At 47.7% G+C, this 16988-nt stretch overlaps 1 protein-coding gene across 1 annotated transcript in view; it reads right to left on the bottom strand.

The window, feature by feature from the left end:
- Positions 1-479: 479 nt before the first annotated feature.
- The window catches only part of ANKRD35 (ankyrin repeat domain 35), a 55141-nt gene continuing 38632 nt past the window's right edge, over positions 480-16988 (bottom strand). The window contains exons 5-13 of the mRNA XM_083167029.1: positions 16522-16579; positions 16305-16378; positions 15767-15873; positions 9530-9711; positions 5911-5951; positions 2897-5119; positions 2091-2180; positions 1726-1791; positions 480-955 (exon numbers count right to left, since the gene is read on the bottom strand). Of these exons, the coding sequence (XP_083023155.1) occupies positions 884-955; positions 1726-1791; positions 2091-2180; positions 2897-5119; positions 5911-5951; positions 9530-9711; positions 15767-15873; positions 16305-16378; positions 16522-16579 (2913 nt within the window). The 3' untranslated portion in view covers positions 480-883. The remainder of the gene's footprint in view (positions 956-1725; positions 1792-2090; positions 2181-2896; positions 5120-5910; positions 5952-9529; positions 9712-15766; positions 15874-16304; positions 16379-16521; positions 16580-16988) is intronic.

Genomic DNA, 16988 nt, shown 5'->3' with positions numbered 1-16988 from the left:
GACACAGCGTTAGGTTGTCAGAAGGTCAACTTTTGTTTTTCAATTTTTTGAAGCCGACATGTGCCGACAGGCAGTATTTCATGCCCTACCATCCACTAGGGTGTGGTGGGAGAATAAAATAGTGTGCCGAGCGCAGCGAGACACCGTGCCCGAAGTATTGCGAGTGTAGCGAGCGATGCGAGGGGCTGCGGTTGACATCCAACTGTGTCCATGTTGACTGTGTCGACATTCGTGTAAAAAAAAAAACCATGTCGACCTTCCGACCTGTCTACCTAACCCGTGTCGACCTAAACTCATGTCGGATCTACTCCATTGGTAGCGCTTTAAACCTGTTACTAGCAATTTCTGCTACATGCTGAAATCAAAGCTACTGTACAGATGTAGCCGGAATCACTGTTGCCATGATACGTGCCAAAGTCGTACCTGCGACACGGAAATGCCAACGTGCACCGTCCTAGCAGAGAATTACATATGCAAGACAGATTTATTTTCTCATTTTCACCGATTTGGTTTTAATCGGACCGATACCAAACATCTATAAGTTATTCTTGTATTAAATATAAAAAAAGAATATGTACGAAATTGTATAATTAAAATATAATTCTAGTGTTTGTGGCTGGACGCTGTGAGCTCTTGGCACCTGGGATATGTACAGGTTACAGGGGTGGTCTGTAAGGCACAGGGAGACAGGTGACCAGTGAGCCGTGCTCTGTGCCCGACACCTCCCGGAAGGTGAATGAATGAGGAACGGCTTCGGCTCTGTCCTGGGTGTGTTCATATAGGATTCCCATCCTCCTTGCAGCACTTGGGAACGCACAGTATTGTTCGGGAGAAGGGGCCTGTGCAGGAGCCAACGTCTTCTCACCCCCCAACAAGGTTCCGATCAGTACACGATTTCTTTCTGCATCTTGAGAATCCAATGCAAGGTGAAATGGATATCTTCATCCATGTATCCCTGCGGGGAGGAACAGGAGTGCAGTCAGACATTGCTTTCAGCTGCATAACCTACCTCTATCCAGTAACCAGAGGCCGTGCAGCGCACATGCCGCTCTGGATCTGCGTGGGCCTCTGTCTGGAGGAACTGGCAGATGTCACCAGGCTGCCATCAGAAATGTGGGGCCCGAGACAGCGTCACAGCAGCAGCATGGGGGGAAGGAGTCTGGAGCAGGCAGCCATAGAGGGACAGCATCAGCGGCACCTGGACTGTGGAGGCAGCCGCGAGCCAATTGGAGCTCACGGACCAGCAGTGAATTAGGAGAGGCCTGCGGTGTGCTCTAATCCACGCTGCTGCCATGCAGGCCCCATAGCAGTCTAGGTCCCGTGAGTGACCCTGCATCTCCCCATAAGCTATTGTAAAGCCCCATACACACAAGATGACTCATTTTGGCCCTTCTGAGACCTATCATTTAAAAACTGTGCTAAATAAGTGTGCTCAATATCGCTAATGATGCGCACTCCCGCACATCGCTCATAACCTCCGCCATGGTCTGAACATGCAGGTCCATTTTGGTTCTGTAGCTAACAATTGCTGTATAGTCAGTGATAACAGGTCCTGGTGACGTCACTCACTATACTCAGTGTGGTTTGTCCGGGGGCTCAGAGAAAACACTGATCGCTCATACCGTCCTGTGTGTACGCAGCAGCGGGTGTGTGCGGGTCCCATTTCTCTGCGGGTCTGACCTCGTGGGTCACAGCAGAACCGATTATAAGCCCAAACCCCCTCACCTGAGCTGCGTTCAGCAGGTGCGCCCTGTACACGGAGATGATTTCCTCGTGCCGCTTGTTGGTGTCCTGTGGGGAACAGAGAAATGATGTGTCATGTACATAGAAGAAAACAGATAGAATCTGTTTGGTTACCCATAGCAACATCCCAACTTCAATAAACCCCCGCGAGTCTGTAGGTACTGTAAGTATCGGCATTTACTAACACAGGGGACTCGCAGGGAAATGGTTTGTCTCTAATGTACTTATTCCAGTAAATGCACAAGAAGTAGGCAGAGTGAAATTAAATGGAATTGGAAGAGCGCCCCCTGGTGGTGAAATGGTTATGGAAGCGATACACCTGCAGCCTGGCCTGCGCAGTCACTTGCCTTGAGTTGGCCAGTTAGCTCCTCGCACTCTCTCTGCTGCTGCTCAATCACTTTTGTCATGGACTCCAATTCCTTCATTGATTTCTCCACCTTGGAAATAGAGGAGCAACATTGAATTTAATTCTGTAGCATCGCCAGCATGTTCTGCTGCACTTCACAAGCCATAATAACACATGACTGGGTCATCACAGACAGACATAGAGGTAACAGGGCCTAACATTATGTGCAGGTAATAATATGCTGATCTGTTTGTCCCCTGGTCACTAGTTCTCCTATGCTCCTACCTGCATTATCCATAAATGTGCCTGACCTACAGCACTTGCCCCTACGCCTGGTTGGGGCTTATCTCCATCTATGGAGCTCCTACAGAACATCGCATGTGTCATGATGCGAAACTCGTTATTCCTGTTAAATTGATTTTTATTAAAACCGTGTGGGAACAATATGAGCTTCATGATTGTCACGGATTTACACCACTCACATATATTTATTGTTAGAGCAATAAAACCTTGTTCATTCGTAATACCAGTAAATCCTAGTAGAGGATCAGCCTGTCAAGGTGGATGTGATTTAAGATTACCTAGTAAATATCCTACTATTTTTATACTTTTTATATCCTTTGGGGAATTCCCCTATTATCTTTATGTAACTTCCTCCTGAGTGAAGACCATATGATGCTTAATAATAGTTATGGGCTTGTGTTGTCTACCGTAATTTAAAGGCCCTAATTTGAAACCTATGTCTTGGGGCACGTCGACCTGATTGGAAACAATCATTGAGGCCCACCAGCTGTGTGTCCCGCTTACCTTCTCCTGTTTCTCCTGGGAAGTCAGAGATAGGTGGTCACACTTCTCACTGAGATTGCGGTTCTCTTCCTCATATTTCTGGGACTTTATCTTCAGCTGCTCCGCCTCCTTTATCAGATCGCTAACTTTCTCCTCTACAAACTTTACCTTATCCCTCTCAGATGCCAACATTACTTTGCAATTGGCGGCTTCCTTTGAGGTCTCCGTATATTTCACAGAAAGCTCCTGGACTTCCATCCGTAATTCTTGAAATCGGATATCTAAACCACGCCTGGCTTTCTCAAACTCACATTTTGTGCTTTCTTCCTTTTGCCTCAACGCCTCTTTTTCTTCAGCATCTTGTTTAAGCTGCTGTTTTAGCACCAAGATTTCTTTGCATTTCCCCTCCAATGCTACCTGGCACCCCTCGTTCTCTTCCTTTAGAGCTGTAACCACCCTTTCCAGGTCAGCCAAGCGGCTCTCGACTTCTTGTCTAGAGAAGCTGTTGGAGGTCTGGGCAGCCAGTTGCTCTTTGAGTTCGACCATGCTTCCCATGACTTGGAAAAGCCTCTGTTTTAGATCCTCTGTTTCCCTGATCTTGGTGTGTAACTCATTCTTTATTTCATTGAGGATGTTTTTGTGCTCCGTCATTGATATCGTCTGGACCTGGTCATCTAGAAGCCTTTGATTTTTCTTCTCTAAAGCAACAGCTTGCTGTGTCGCCTCATTGTATTTCCTTACAAGAGTTCCGACGTTCCAGTACAGCCCTTCCAAGACGTCGGAGCTGAACATCTTCGCGCCCCTGCTGCTTTCTTCTTGAATGATCTCGGTAGGGAAACTGTCCTGTAGCATGACCATTTCTTCTTGTTGAGCATCCAGCCTCATGTGCAACTTGTTGAGTTTCTCCTGCTCTGCCAGCAGTTCATCCGACAGGGCTGAGACTTGGTTTTTGTAATCCTTGCATCGTATTTCCATTTCTTGTCTCATGGCAAACTGCAACTGCATGCTTTCTTGCAGTGCAAGGAGTCCTTCTTCCAAGTTCTGCTTCTCCTGAACGACGAGGTCCATCTGGGTAAGGAGTGTGTCGTGAGCCACCTTGAGAGTTGATAACTTGGTTTCTAGTTCAGCTTGCTTCGATGGTTCTTCTTTGTTTGGGAAGCTGCCCTCCTGCTCATTAACCTGGGATGATATACTATTGAGTTGGTTCATAGTGCTTTTAGTATATGTTAGGTCATTCTGTAAACAAGGCACATTGGCTTCCACTGGAAGATTGGCTTTGGTGGACATTCTCATCATTATGTGTCCATTATTTTGCTTACCTGTGGGACTGTTGCTAAGACCAGAGTCAATTTTCCCTGATGCGGCAGTGGCCAGATTGTCTTTCGGTCTTTCAACATTTATGATATAGTTCTCTATGGCAGGAATTGCGGTCTTCCAATAATCTACATTTTTTTGTAGGACATCTTTTGGCACATAACTAGGACCTCTATTTGATACTTCATTGCCTGGTCTTATTTCTACATTAACACAGTCACTTTTCAGTTTGATGAGTAATTCGTTAAGTACATTGTTGTCTGGCAAGGATTGGCCATTATCAAGTCTTTTTATGTGGACATTTTTATCCTTCTCTTCTTGCTCCTGGAGTTTTTGAAGCAAAACTAGCAGCTCTTCCTTCTCACACATCACCTCTGAGATCTGTTCCTGCAGATCTTCCACCACTGCACTCTGTATGCGCTTCCGCTTCTCGAACTGTGACATTACTTCCCTCATGTTCTCCAGGTGGCCTTCCAACTCTGTCACTCTCCTTCGTGCACTCTCCTCCCTCGATCTTGCCGCGGAAGCTTCACCCTGGAGATGTCTCATCTCCTCTCTGTGTCGTTCTTCCAGCTTTTCAGTCTCAGTAGACCTGGCATTGAGCGCTCTAATCTTTTCTTCCTGAAGATTTTGTTCGTTGGCTTGACGATCCTGGAAGGTTTTAACTTGACCAAGAACTCTAGTTAATAGATTGTATGTGTCAGAGGTGGGATAATATTCTGCCTTAGCTCCCGGTGTCTTGGTCTGGCCATCTAGAAGACCATCGAGTGTCTCAGCAAGTTCTCTGATTCTGTTGCCCTCCTTTGATATAGTCTCAAGTTCTTGGGTCTTCGTCATTAGTTCACCTTGTAGCCAAACACCGCGTTTCTGCTCTTCATCATATCTTTTCTTCCATATGTTGACCAGCTCATGTTCTCTGCTTGGGGTCTGCTGTAGAGAAATTATAATCGACACATTATCAATATACAATGCACGGCTATATCTCACTATTATACATTATACAGTGACCAATGCTACCTTGCCATCTGCATCTGTGCACGTAGCGGCTGTGCAGTAATATGCTAATTAGATGCATCCTGCCGGTATCTATGATCTGCTGCTGCTTCCAAGGAGACAGCATCAGATCATCTGCATGGACAAAGCTCTGACACAATTTTAGTGTGCTCCAATAGCAAAAATCTGATAGGGCATGCTGGGACGTGCAGTTCCCCAGCAGCTGGATAGAAGCAGGTTGAATACCTCTAATCTTCAGGAAGTGAAAGTCGTCATTAAGGTGTGGTCTTAACCAAGTAGGAGAGGGTGCAGAGAGCTTGTCCACGGTAGGGGAGAGGGAGAGAGCTGAAGACTGAGGGGCAGCCTGGGCCCCCGAACCCCAGGGTGTGTTCCAGTGTATAGATAGACCATGTCTAGTTAGACAGGCAACAGGATGACCCATAAAGTTGTCATGCTATAGGTCACCAGGTATGTTGACCACCTTGCCCAAATTGTGGGAGCATCGACAATTGCACTTTTCGTGGTCACCTGCTATAATTCTTGACCTATTTTGTCAAGAAAACATAAAATATCTTGTGTCGGACATTTCCATGTTGATCATATGAGGTTTACCACCTAGTGACTATCTACCCCCCCTCAGCGCAGTGAGCCTGGAAGTATGGTCTGTGCTGCAGGCCTCCGCTCCTCTGGCCACCAATCCCCCACAGGGAGGTAAGTATCGGACATACCTTAGATGCCACCAGGGTTTCAGCACCTCGGGCAGACTGTTCTGTAGGAAGAATCACAAACAAATCCGTATAAATAAAGCGCATTAGCCTAAGGCACAATACTATCATGACTCGCATTCTACTGATTACTGAATTCTCTGGTGGGGTTTTGCGAATCGCTAATTTTCTTGCTAACAAGAAAAGTGTTTAGTGAAATGATGGGATTCCTGTTATTGCCGTTAGGAGAGAATTCTGCTATACACCTCGGAGTGCGCCCTCTAGGGGGCGCAGTATCACAACGATCAGGAATTCCTTTATGGATTCACCAATTCACAAACAAATGGTTTTAGGCTGGATTGGAATTTAGTGTATTGCAGAGGCGAGGACCTTTATAAAATCTCTCTTGTTATAGAAAATATACAATTCTTTGGGATAGCAAATTCATTATATGTTATCCTGCTATTAGTGTGACATTCATAAGGTCAACACTCAGTGTTAGGTACTAGGGGGAGGCTTGGGATTAGGGTTTGACACTAGAGGGAAGGTTAGGGTTAGGCTACAGGAAGGAAGGTGAAAGGGTTAGGCACAAGGGGAAAGGTAAGGGTTAGGATACAGGAAGGTGTAAGGGTTAGGCACTAGGGGGGAGGTTAGGATACAGGAAGGAAGGTGTAAGGGTTAGGCACTAGGGGCAGGGGTGGCCAACTGGTCAGAGGTAAAGAGCCGAAAATATCGGTAGTCAAGCTAAAGAGCCGACATCATGCGCGAGCCGAAGGCGCATGCGCCAAAAAAAGGGGCGTAGCCTATTTTGACCCCTTGGGTGGGTGTGATACAAATATGCCTCCAATAGTGCAGTGCCATATATACATATGCCCCCAATAGTGCCAGATACACATATGCCCCCAACGGTGCCAGGTATGCACCACACGGTACCGGGTATGCCCCCACAGTGCCAAAAAGCTGGTATGCCCCCACAGTGCCACAAACTGCGATGCCCCCACAGTGCAACAAACTGCCATTCCCCCACAGTGCCACAAACTGCTATGCCCCCACAGTGCAACAAACTGCCATTCCCCCACAGTGCCACAAACTGCTATGCCCCCACAGTGCCACAAACTGCTATGCCCCCACAGTGCAAATTTCCCAGCAGCAGCACTCACCGTTGTTGCTGCTGCTGCCAGGTGGGGAAAGGACAGTCTGGTGTCCCCCTGCAGTCCTCCTGTCATGTCACCGATGGGAGGAGAGCACAGCACACCGCACGTCTCCTTCCCCCTCACTTCCCTGTGACTGGGCCGCCCACCAATCAAAGCTCACTGGCCGGCTCCTGATTGGCTGCTGGCCCACGAGCTCTGATTGGCGGATGGCCCAGTCACAAGGATGCACAGTAAGGGATAGGAGAGATGTGCGATGTGCGCTCTCCTCCCCTTAGAAGGAGAAGGGATTCAGGGAACCAGCAGCAGGGGGGACTGGGACAGACGGTGGGCGGCAGGCAGCAGTGGGAGCAGGAGCCGCACTTTACAAGGGGAAGAGCCGCATGAGGCTCAAGAGCCACAGGTTGGCCACCACTGCACTAGGGGGAAGGTTAGGATACAGGAAGGAAGGTGTAAGGGTTAGGCACTAGAAGGACGGTTAGGATACAGGAAGAAAGGTATAAGGGTTAGGCACTAGGGGGAAGGTTAGATTTAGGCTACAGGAAGGAAGGTATAAGGGTTATAGTCTTCATTCTAGCACCCGCCATATTTGAAAGACCATGCAGTTCCTGTTCCCTGCCTGGGGTGTCACTGTCTGCTGTGGTGTTTCTAGCACAGGTCTGGATTGCATATCAGTGCAGATATACAGACCACACTGTGCTACAAACACTACAGCAGACAGTGACATCCCAGGCAGGGAAGAGGAACTGTATGGGTTTTCAAATATGGCGGGTGCTAGAATGAACACTAGGTATAAGGGTTAGGTACTAGGGGGAAGGTTAGGGTTAGGGTACAGGAAGGAAGGTGTAAGGGTTAGGCACTAGGGGGGAAGTTAGGGTACAGGAAGGAAGGTGTAAGGGTTAGGCACTAGGGGGGAGGTTAGGCTACAGGAAGGAAGGTATAAGGGTTAGGCACTAGGGGGAAGGTTAGGCTACAGGAAGGAAGGTATAAGGGTTAGGCACTAGGGGAAAGGTTAGGGTTAGGATACAGGAAGGAAGGTGTAAGGGTTAGGCACTAGAAGGAAGGTTAGGGTTAGGCTACAGGAAGGAAGGTATAAGGGTTAGGCACTAGAAGAAAGGTTAGGGTTAGGCTACAGGAAGGAAGGTGTAAGGGTTAGGCACTAGGGGGAAGGTTAGGGTTAGGCTACAGGAAGGAAGGTATAAGGGTTAGGCACTAGGGGGGAGGTTAGGGTACAGGAAGGAAGGTGTAAGGGTTAGGCACTAGAGGGAAGGTTAGGGTACAGGAAGGAAGGTATAAGGGTTAGGCACTAGAAGGAAGGTTAGGGTTAGGCTACAGGAAGGAAGGTATAAGGGTTAGGCACTAGGGGGAGGTTAGGGTACAGGAAGGAAGGTGTAAGGGGTAGGCACTAGGGGGAAGGTTAGGGTTAGGCTACAGGAAAGAAGGTGTAAGGGTTAGGCACTAGGGGGGAGGTTAGGGTACAGGAAGGTGTAAGGGTTAGGCACTAGAAGGAAGGTTAGGGTTAGGCTACAGGAAGGAAGGTATAAGGGTTAGGCACTAGGGGGGAGGTTAGGGTACAGGAAGGAAGGTGTAAGGGTTAGGCACTAGAAGGAAGGTTAGGGTACAGGAAGGAAGGTGTAAGGGTTAGGCACTAGAAGGAAGGTTAGGGTACAGGAAGGAAGGTGTAAGGGTTAGGCACTAGGGGGAGGTTAGGGTACAGGAAGGAAGGTGTAAGGGTTAGGCTCTAGGGGGAAGGTTAGGGTTAGGCTACAGGAAGGAAGGTGTAAGGGTTAGGCACTAGAAGGAAGGTTAGGGTACAGGAAGGAAGGTGTAAGGGTTAGGCACTAGAAGGAAGGTTAGGGTACAGGAAGGAAGGTGTAAGGGTTAGGCACTAGAAGGAAGGTTAGGGTTAGGCTACAGGAAGGAAGGTGTAAGGGTTAGGCACTAGAAGGAAGGTTAGGGTTAGGCTACAGGAAGGAAGGTATGAGGGTTAGGCACTAGGGGGAAGGTTAGGGTTAGGCTACAGGAAGGAAGGTATGAGGGTTAGGCACTAGGGGGAAGGTTAGGGTTAGGCTACAGGAAGGAAGGTATGAGGGTTAGGCACTAGGGGGAAGGTTAGGGTTAGGGTACAGGAAGGAAGGTGTAAGGGTTAGGCACTAGAAGGAAGGTTAGGGTTAGGCTACAGGAAGGAAGGTGTAAGGGTTAGGCACTAGGGGGAAGGTTAGGGTTAGGCTACAGGAAGGAAGGTATGAGGGTTAGGCACTAGGGGGAAGGTTAGGGTTAGGCTACAGGAAGGAAGGTGTAAGGGTTAGGCACTAGGGGGGAGGTTAGGGTACAGGAAGGAAGGTGTAAGGGTTAGGCTCTAGGGGGAAGGTTAGGGTTAGGATGCAGGAAGGAAAGTACTGTACAAGGGTTAGGTACTAGGCGGACTATTATAGCATTATGCCCGTCCTGCACAGCCCACATTACATCGCTGCAATTGGGCTGCACCGCACCATTTTTCCTTCTGTCCAATGCAGTGTGGATCAGTTTCTTGAGGGCTCCATCCGCGGATAGGTTGGCATAATAGAGAGCATCGTTGCCTTTGTTGTCCTTGAGCCTGGGGTCAGCTCCCTTTGTGATCAATGTTTCTGCGGCCTGGATGTTACCTTTCTCACAGGCCAGGAGCAGAGCGGTCCTGTCACAAAGACACAATGCACACTGGGGAGTTATTATACGCGTCTGCCAGTTACTGTCAGCAATATGGATTATTCCATATATCCGTTATATACACAGAGATAACGGCCAATGTGTGGCCTGGCCTAATATTCATGAGACTGCACCATCAAATGTTATGAAGTGATTTCCGTTACGTGAGTGGAGAGTGTAGTGGGTGTCATAATGGTAAGGGGCTGCTTTAATGTGGCATAATATGAGCAGACCAATGTAGTGTTTCAATTAGATGGACTCTTTATTATGTGGAGGGCACTATGATGTTACTTAATAAGAACTGAAGCACTTTAATGTAGTACAGTATTAAATGCAGGCACTATAGTGCGGCACAGAATGGATAGGGGGCACGGTCATTTGCAATATGAACTGAAGGACACTGTGATGTTTCATATTCTGAACTGCTCTTTGTAATGTGGAGGGCATCATAATGTTACATAACCTGATGGTAAGTCAGTAATCCGTGTCTGCATGTAATAGATAGGCTGTAGCGCAGTATGTACTTAGCACACACGTCACACCACAGGCTGTAGCGCAGTATGTACTAAGCACACACGTCACACCACAGGCTGTAGCGCAGTATGTACTAAGCACACGTGTCACACCATACTGCGCTATCACTGCTGCTTCCACGGAAGGATAAACCCTTCCACCGCGACTTTATTAAACCCCAACGTGTCCTGGCAGCCCTACAATGTGACATCATTGGGCACTACCATGCTTCTACAATAACCTAGGGCACTGCTGTGGTTCAGACAATAACCTAGGGCACTATGATGCTTCTACTATAACCTAGGGCACTGCTGTGGTTCAGACCATAAACTAGGGCACTACGATGCTCATACAATAACCTAGGGCACTGCTGTGGTTCAGACCATAAACTAGGGCACTATGATGCGTCTACAATAACCTAGGGCACTGCTGTGGTACAGACAATAAACTAGGGCACTATGATGCGTCTACAATAACCTAGGACACTGCTGTGGTACAGACAATAAACTAGGGCACTATGATGCATCGACAATAACCTAGGGCACTGCTGTGGTACAGACAATAAACTAGGGCACTGCGATGCTTCTACAATAACCTAGGGCACTGCTGTGGTACAGACCATAAACTAGGGCACTACGATGCTTCTACAATAACCCAGGGCACTGCTGTGGTACAGACAATAAACTAGGGCACTATGATGCGTCTACAATAACCTAGGGCGCTGCTGTGGTTCAGACAATAACCTAGGGCACTATGATGCTTCTACTATAACCTAGGGCACTGCTGTGGTTCAGACAATAACCTAGGGCACTACGATGCTTCTACAATAACCTAGGGCACTGCTGTGGTACAGACAATAACCTAGGGCACTACGATGCTTCTACAATAACCTAGGGCACTGCTGTGGTACAGACAATAAACTAGGGCACTACCATGCTTCTACAATAACCTAGGGCACTGCTGTGGTACAGACAATAAACTAGGGCACTATGATGCGTCTACAATAACCTAGGACACTGCTGTGGTACAGACAATAAACTAGGGCACTACCATGCTTCTACAATAACCTAGGGCACTGCTGTGGTACAGACAATAAACTAGGGCACTATGATGCGTCTACAATAACCTAGGACACTGCTGTGGTACAGACAATAAACTAGGGCACTATGATGCATCGACAATAACCTAGGGCACTGCTGTGGTACAGACAATAAACTAGGGCACTGCGATGCTTCTACAATAACCTAGGGCACTGCTGTGGTACAGACCATAAACTAGGGCACTACGATGCTTCTACAATAACCCAGGGCACTGCTGTGGTACAGACAATAAACTAGGGCACTATGATGCGTCTACAATAACCTAGGGCGCTGCTGTGGTTCAGACAATAACCTAGGGCACTATGATGCTTCTACTATAACCTAGGGCACTGCTGTGGTTCAGACAATAACCTAGGGCACTACGATGCTTCTACAATAACCTAGGGCACTGCTGTGGTACAGACAATAACCTAGGGCACTACGATGCTTCTACAATAACCTAGGGCACTGCTGTGGTACAGACAATAACCTAGGGCACTACGATGCTTCTACAATAACCTAGGGCACTGCTGTGGTACAGACAATAAACTAGGGCACTACCATGCTTCTACAATAACCTAGGGCACTGCTGTGGTACAGACAATAAACTAGGGCACTATGATGCGTCTACAATAACCTAGGACACTGCTGTGGTACAGACAATAAACTAGGGCACTACCATGCTTCTACAATAACCTAGGGCACTGCTGTGGTACAGACAATAAACTAGGGCACTATGATGCGTCTACAATAACCTAGGACACTGCTGTGGTACAGACAATAAACTAGGGCACTATGATGCATCGACAATAACCTAGGGCACTGCTGTGGTACAGACAATAAACTAGGGCACTGCGATGCTTCTACAATAACCTAGGGCACTGCTGTGGTACAGACCATAAACTAGGGCACTACGATGCTTCTACAATAACCCAGGGCACTGCTGTGGTACAGACAATAAACTAGGGCACTATGATGCGTCTACAATAACCTAGGGCGCTGCTGTGGTTCAGACAATAACCTAGGGCACTATGATGCTTCTACTATAACCTAGGGCACTGCTGTGGTTCAGACAATAACCTAGGGCACTACGATGCTTCTACAATAACCTAGGGCACTGCTGTGGTACAGACAATAACCTAGGGCACTACGATGCTTCTACAATAACCTAGGGCACTGCTGTGGTACAGACAATAAACTAGGGCACTATGATGCGTCTACAATAACCCAGGGCACTGCTGTGGTTCAGACAATAACCTAGGGCACTGCGATGCTTCTACAATAACCCAGGGCACTGCTGGCATAATAGAGAGCATCGTTGCCTTTGTTGTCCTTGAGCCTGGGGTCAGCTCCCTTTGTGATCAATGTTTCTGCGGCCTGGATGTTACCTTTCTCACAGGCCAGGAGCAGAGCGGTCCTGTCACAAAGACACAATGCACACTGGGGAGTTATTATACGCGTCTGCCAGTTACTGTCAGCAATATGGATTATTCCATATATCCGTTATATACACAGAGATAACGGCCAATGTGTGGCCTGGCCTAATATTCATGAGACTGCACCATCAAATGTTATGAAGTGATTTCCGTTACGTGAGTGGAGAGTGTAGTGGGTGTCATAATGGTAAGGGGCTGCTTTAATGTGGCATAATATGAGCAGACCAATGTAGTGTTTCAATTAGATGGACTCTTTATTATGTGGAGGGCACTATGATGTTACTTAATAAGAACTGAAGCACTTTAATGTAGTACAGTATTAAATGCAGGCACTATAGTGCGGCACAGAATGGATAGGGGGCACGGTCATTTGCAATATGAACTGAAGGACACTGTGATGTTTCATATTCTGAACTGCTCTTTGTAATGTGGAGGGCATCATAATGTTACATAACCTGATGGTAAGTCAGTAATCCGTGTCTGCATGTAATAGATAGGCTGTAGCGCAGTATGTACTTAGCACACACGTCACACCACAGGCTGTAGCGCAGTATGTACTAAGCACACACGTCACACCACAGGCTGTAGCGCAGTATGTACTAAGCACACGTGTCACACCATACTGCGCTATCACTGCTGCTTCCACGGAAGGATAAACCCTTCCACCGCGACTTTATTAAACCCCAACGTGTCCTGGCAGCCCTACAATGTGACATCATTGGGCACTACCATGCTTCTACAATAACCTAGGGCACTGCTGTGGTTCAGACAATAACTTAGGGCACTATGATGCTTCTACTATAACCTAGGGCACTGCTGTGGTTCAGACCATAAACTAGGGCACTACGATGCTCATACAATAACCTAGGGCACTGCTGTGGTTCAGACCATAAACTAGGGCACTATGATGCGTCTACAATAACCTAGGGCACTGCTGTGGTACAGACAATAAACTAGGGCACTATGATGCGTCTACAATAACCTAGGACACTGCTGTGGTACAGACAATAAACTAGGGCACTATGATGCATCGACAATAACCTAGGGCACTGCTGTGGTACAGACAATAAACTAGGGCACTGCGATGCTTCTACAATAACCTAGGGCACTGCTGTGGTACAGACCATAAACTAGGGCACTACGATGCTTCTACAATAACCCAGGGCACTGCTGTGGTACAGACAATAAACTAGGGCACTATGATGCGTCTACAATAACCTAGGGCGCTGCTGTGGTTCAGACAATAACCTAGGGCACTATGATGCTTCTACTATAACCTAGGGCACTGCTGTGGTTCAGACAATAACCTAGGGCACTACGATGCTTCTACAATAACCTAGGGCACTGCTGTGGTACAGACAATAACCTAGGGCACTACGATGCTTCTACAATAACCTAGGGCACTGCTGTGGTACAGACAATAAACTAGGGCACTACCATGCTTCTACAATAACCTAGGGCACTGCTGTGGTACAGACAATAAACTAGGGCACTATGATGCGTCTACAATAACCTAGGACACTGCTGTGGTACAGACAATAAACTAGGGCACTACCATGCTTCTACAATAACCTAGGGCACTGCTGTGGTACAGACAATAAACTAGGGCACTATGATGCGTCTACAATAACCTAGGACACTGCTGTGGTACAGACAATAAACTAGGGCACTATGATGCATCGACAATAACCTAGGGCACTGCTGTGGTACAGACAATAAACTAGGGCACTGCGATGCTTCTACAATAACCTAGGGCACTGCTGTGGTACAGACCATAAACTAGGGCACTACGATGCTTCTACAATAACCCAGGGCACTGCTGTGGTACAGACAATAAACTAGGGCACTATGATGCGTCTACAATAACCTAGGGCGCTGCTGTGGTACAGACAATAAACTAGGGCACTATGATGCGTCTACAATAACCTAGGACACTGCTGTGGTACAGACAATAAACTAGGGCACTATGATGCATCGACAATAACCTAGGGCACTGCTGTGGTACAGACAATAAACTAGGGCACTGCGATGCTTCTACAATAACCTAGGGCACTGCTGTGGTACAGACCATAAACTAGGGCACTACGATGCTTCTACAATAACCCAGGGCACTGCTGTGGTACAGACAATAAACTAGGGCACTATGATGCGTCTACAATAACCTAGGGCGCTGCTGTGGTTCAGACAATAACCTAGGGCACTATGATGCTTCTACTATAACCTAGGGCACTGCTGTGGTTCAGACAATAACCTAGGGCACTACGATGCTTCTACAATAACCTAGGGCACTGCTGTGGTACAGACAATAACCTAGGGCACTACGATGCTTCTACAATAACCTAGGGCACTGCTGTGGTACAGACAATAAACTAGGGCACTATGATGCGTCTACAATAACCCAGGGCACTGCTGTGGTTCAGACAATAACCTAGGGCACTGCGATGCTTCTACAATAACCCAGGGCACTGCTGTGGTTCAGACAATAACCTAGGGCACTGCGATGCTTCTACAATAACCCAGGGCACTGCTGTGGTTCAGACAATAAACTAGGGCACTGCGATGCTTCTACAATAACCCAGGGCACTGCTGTGGTTCAGACAATAAACTAGGGCACTATTACGAGGCAGAAAATGAATAACTGCTGTGGAGAGGGGTCTCGGGAAGCATTGGGACAGGGACCCCTTCTATGTTGCTATGGGGCCCACACAGTTCTGGTTACGCCCCTGCTCCTAGTGACTGGATTCTCAGTGATGTCACTGGTACCAGGCAGATGTATGATTGAGTAACCCCAGGGTAGAGGGCTCTGAAGAGATCTCACTCCTGCCTGCAATGTGAGGAAAGCTGCTCTAGGAATGGAGATCTCTGCTCCTGTCCTACATTCCAGGGATACTAAATATTATGCTGGTTCTAATGGTTGTTTACATGGAATAAGCTGTAAGTTATCAGTGATAAATGGGCCCTATAATGTGCACATGTCAGGAACACATCTGTCTCATTGTAGATCAGTAAATCTTACTTCTTCTCCCTGTCCGCGTGATCCAACTCTGCGCCGCGGTCCAGCAGCAAGGAGCACACTGTTGGATGGTTGCGTATCGCAGCTATAATCAGCGGTGTCCGCCCGTCCTGAACCAGGAGAGAACACAAATCACTGCCATCATTTTCACAGAACGCTTGCCATAAAGTAATTAGATGACTAATCATCGACCTTGGTCGTATTTCTGGGGGGTTGCTGTATAGGAAATGCTCATTAGAATTGCTGCAACATCAAACTTCCCAGAACTCTGCATGATTTCCATCAAAATAAGTCCAACAGCCTGGGGTCAGGGAAGGACCGTTCGTCTGATGTTGACCGGCCAGCACCCCCCCTTTACGGTCACATCTGTCTCCCCCCTCCTGTCACTCTGAGCGTGGGATACTAGTGAGGTCCAACAAAACCTAGCTGATAAGAGTCTATGGAATTTCCTGCTCATATTGATGGAATAACATCTACAGCGACACCAGAGAGATACATCGCATATGGCGAAGTCACGTCAACGTTAAAGGGATCAACTCACGTCATCCACCGCATCCAAGATGGTGTCCTCTGCGCTGCACAGCAGTAGCACGCTGGAAACACATCCTGACGTGGCTGCGATAGATCATGAGGGAAAACAGTAATGATTATTACAGTAATACCAGTGATGGCGCTGTATGTATAGTAACATATATGCAGCCGGCGATCTTGTCCTGCCGGGAGTAGCTCTTATTAGTCCATTACCCCCAGGGACTCACCAGCACAGTGTAACGGCGTGCGGCTCTGGAAATCTATGGAATCTTCATGGGCTCCACGCTGCAACAACACGGAACAGGATGAGACCCCCACGGCCGCACCAGTACATCATGTAGACAAAAGATGTGTGTTGTGATGGTATAAAATGGGTAAAGGGTCACTGATTATATTTGCTGATGCAATAGCTGTCGGAAGAAATGAACCGAGTGTGAAAAGGGGATCATTGCATGGTGCTGAACCGGAGGTATGGGTGTGAGAAGCATTGGGGATGTTTGGAAGGTCCCTAAATCCACCGTCTTCTATCATTAATGTGTGGACACAGAACAACCATGGTGGATGTCACCCAGATAGATGGGGCGAGCGATGGCATGACAGATGTGCCTGAAAGTCGTCCCTTCACAGACAACTTGTGCACATTCTGATGCTAAATCCCCAATTACAAAGTCACGGAGTCTGTTCCCAGCCAATG

The sequence above is a fragment of the Crinia signifera genome, chromosome 12, assembly GCF_055691185.1.
Source record: "Crinia signifera chromosome 12, ASM5569118v1, whole genome shotgun sequence".
Taxonomy (NCBI): Eukaryota; Metazoa; Chordata; class Amphibia; order Anura; family Myobatrachidae; genus Crinia; species Crinia signifera.
Note: the sequence above shows the minus strand (reverse complement) of the source record. Positions and strands in the feature narration are given on the sequence as shown.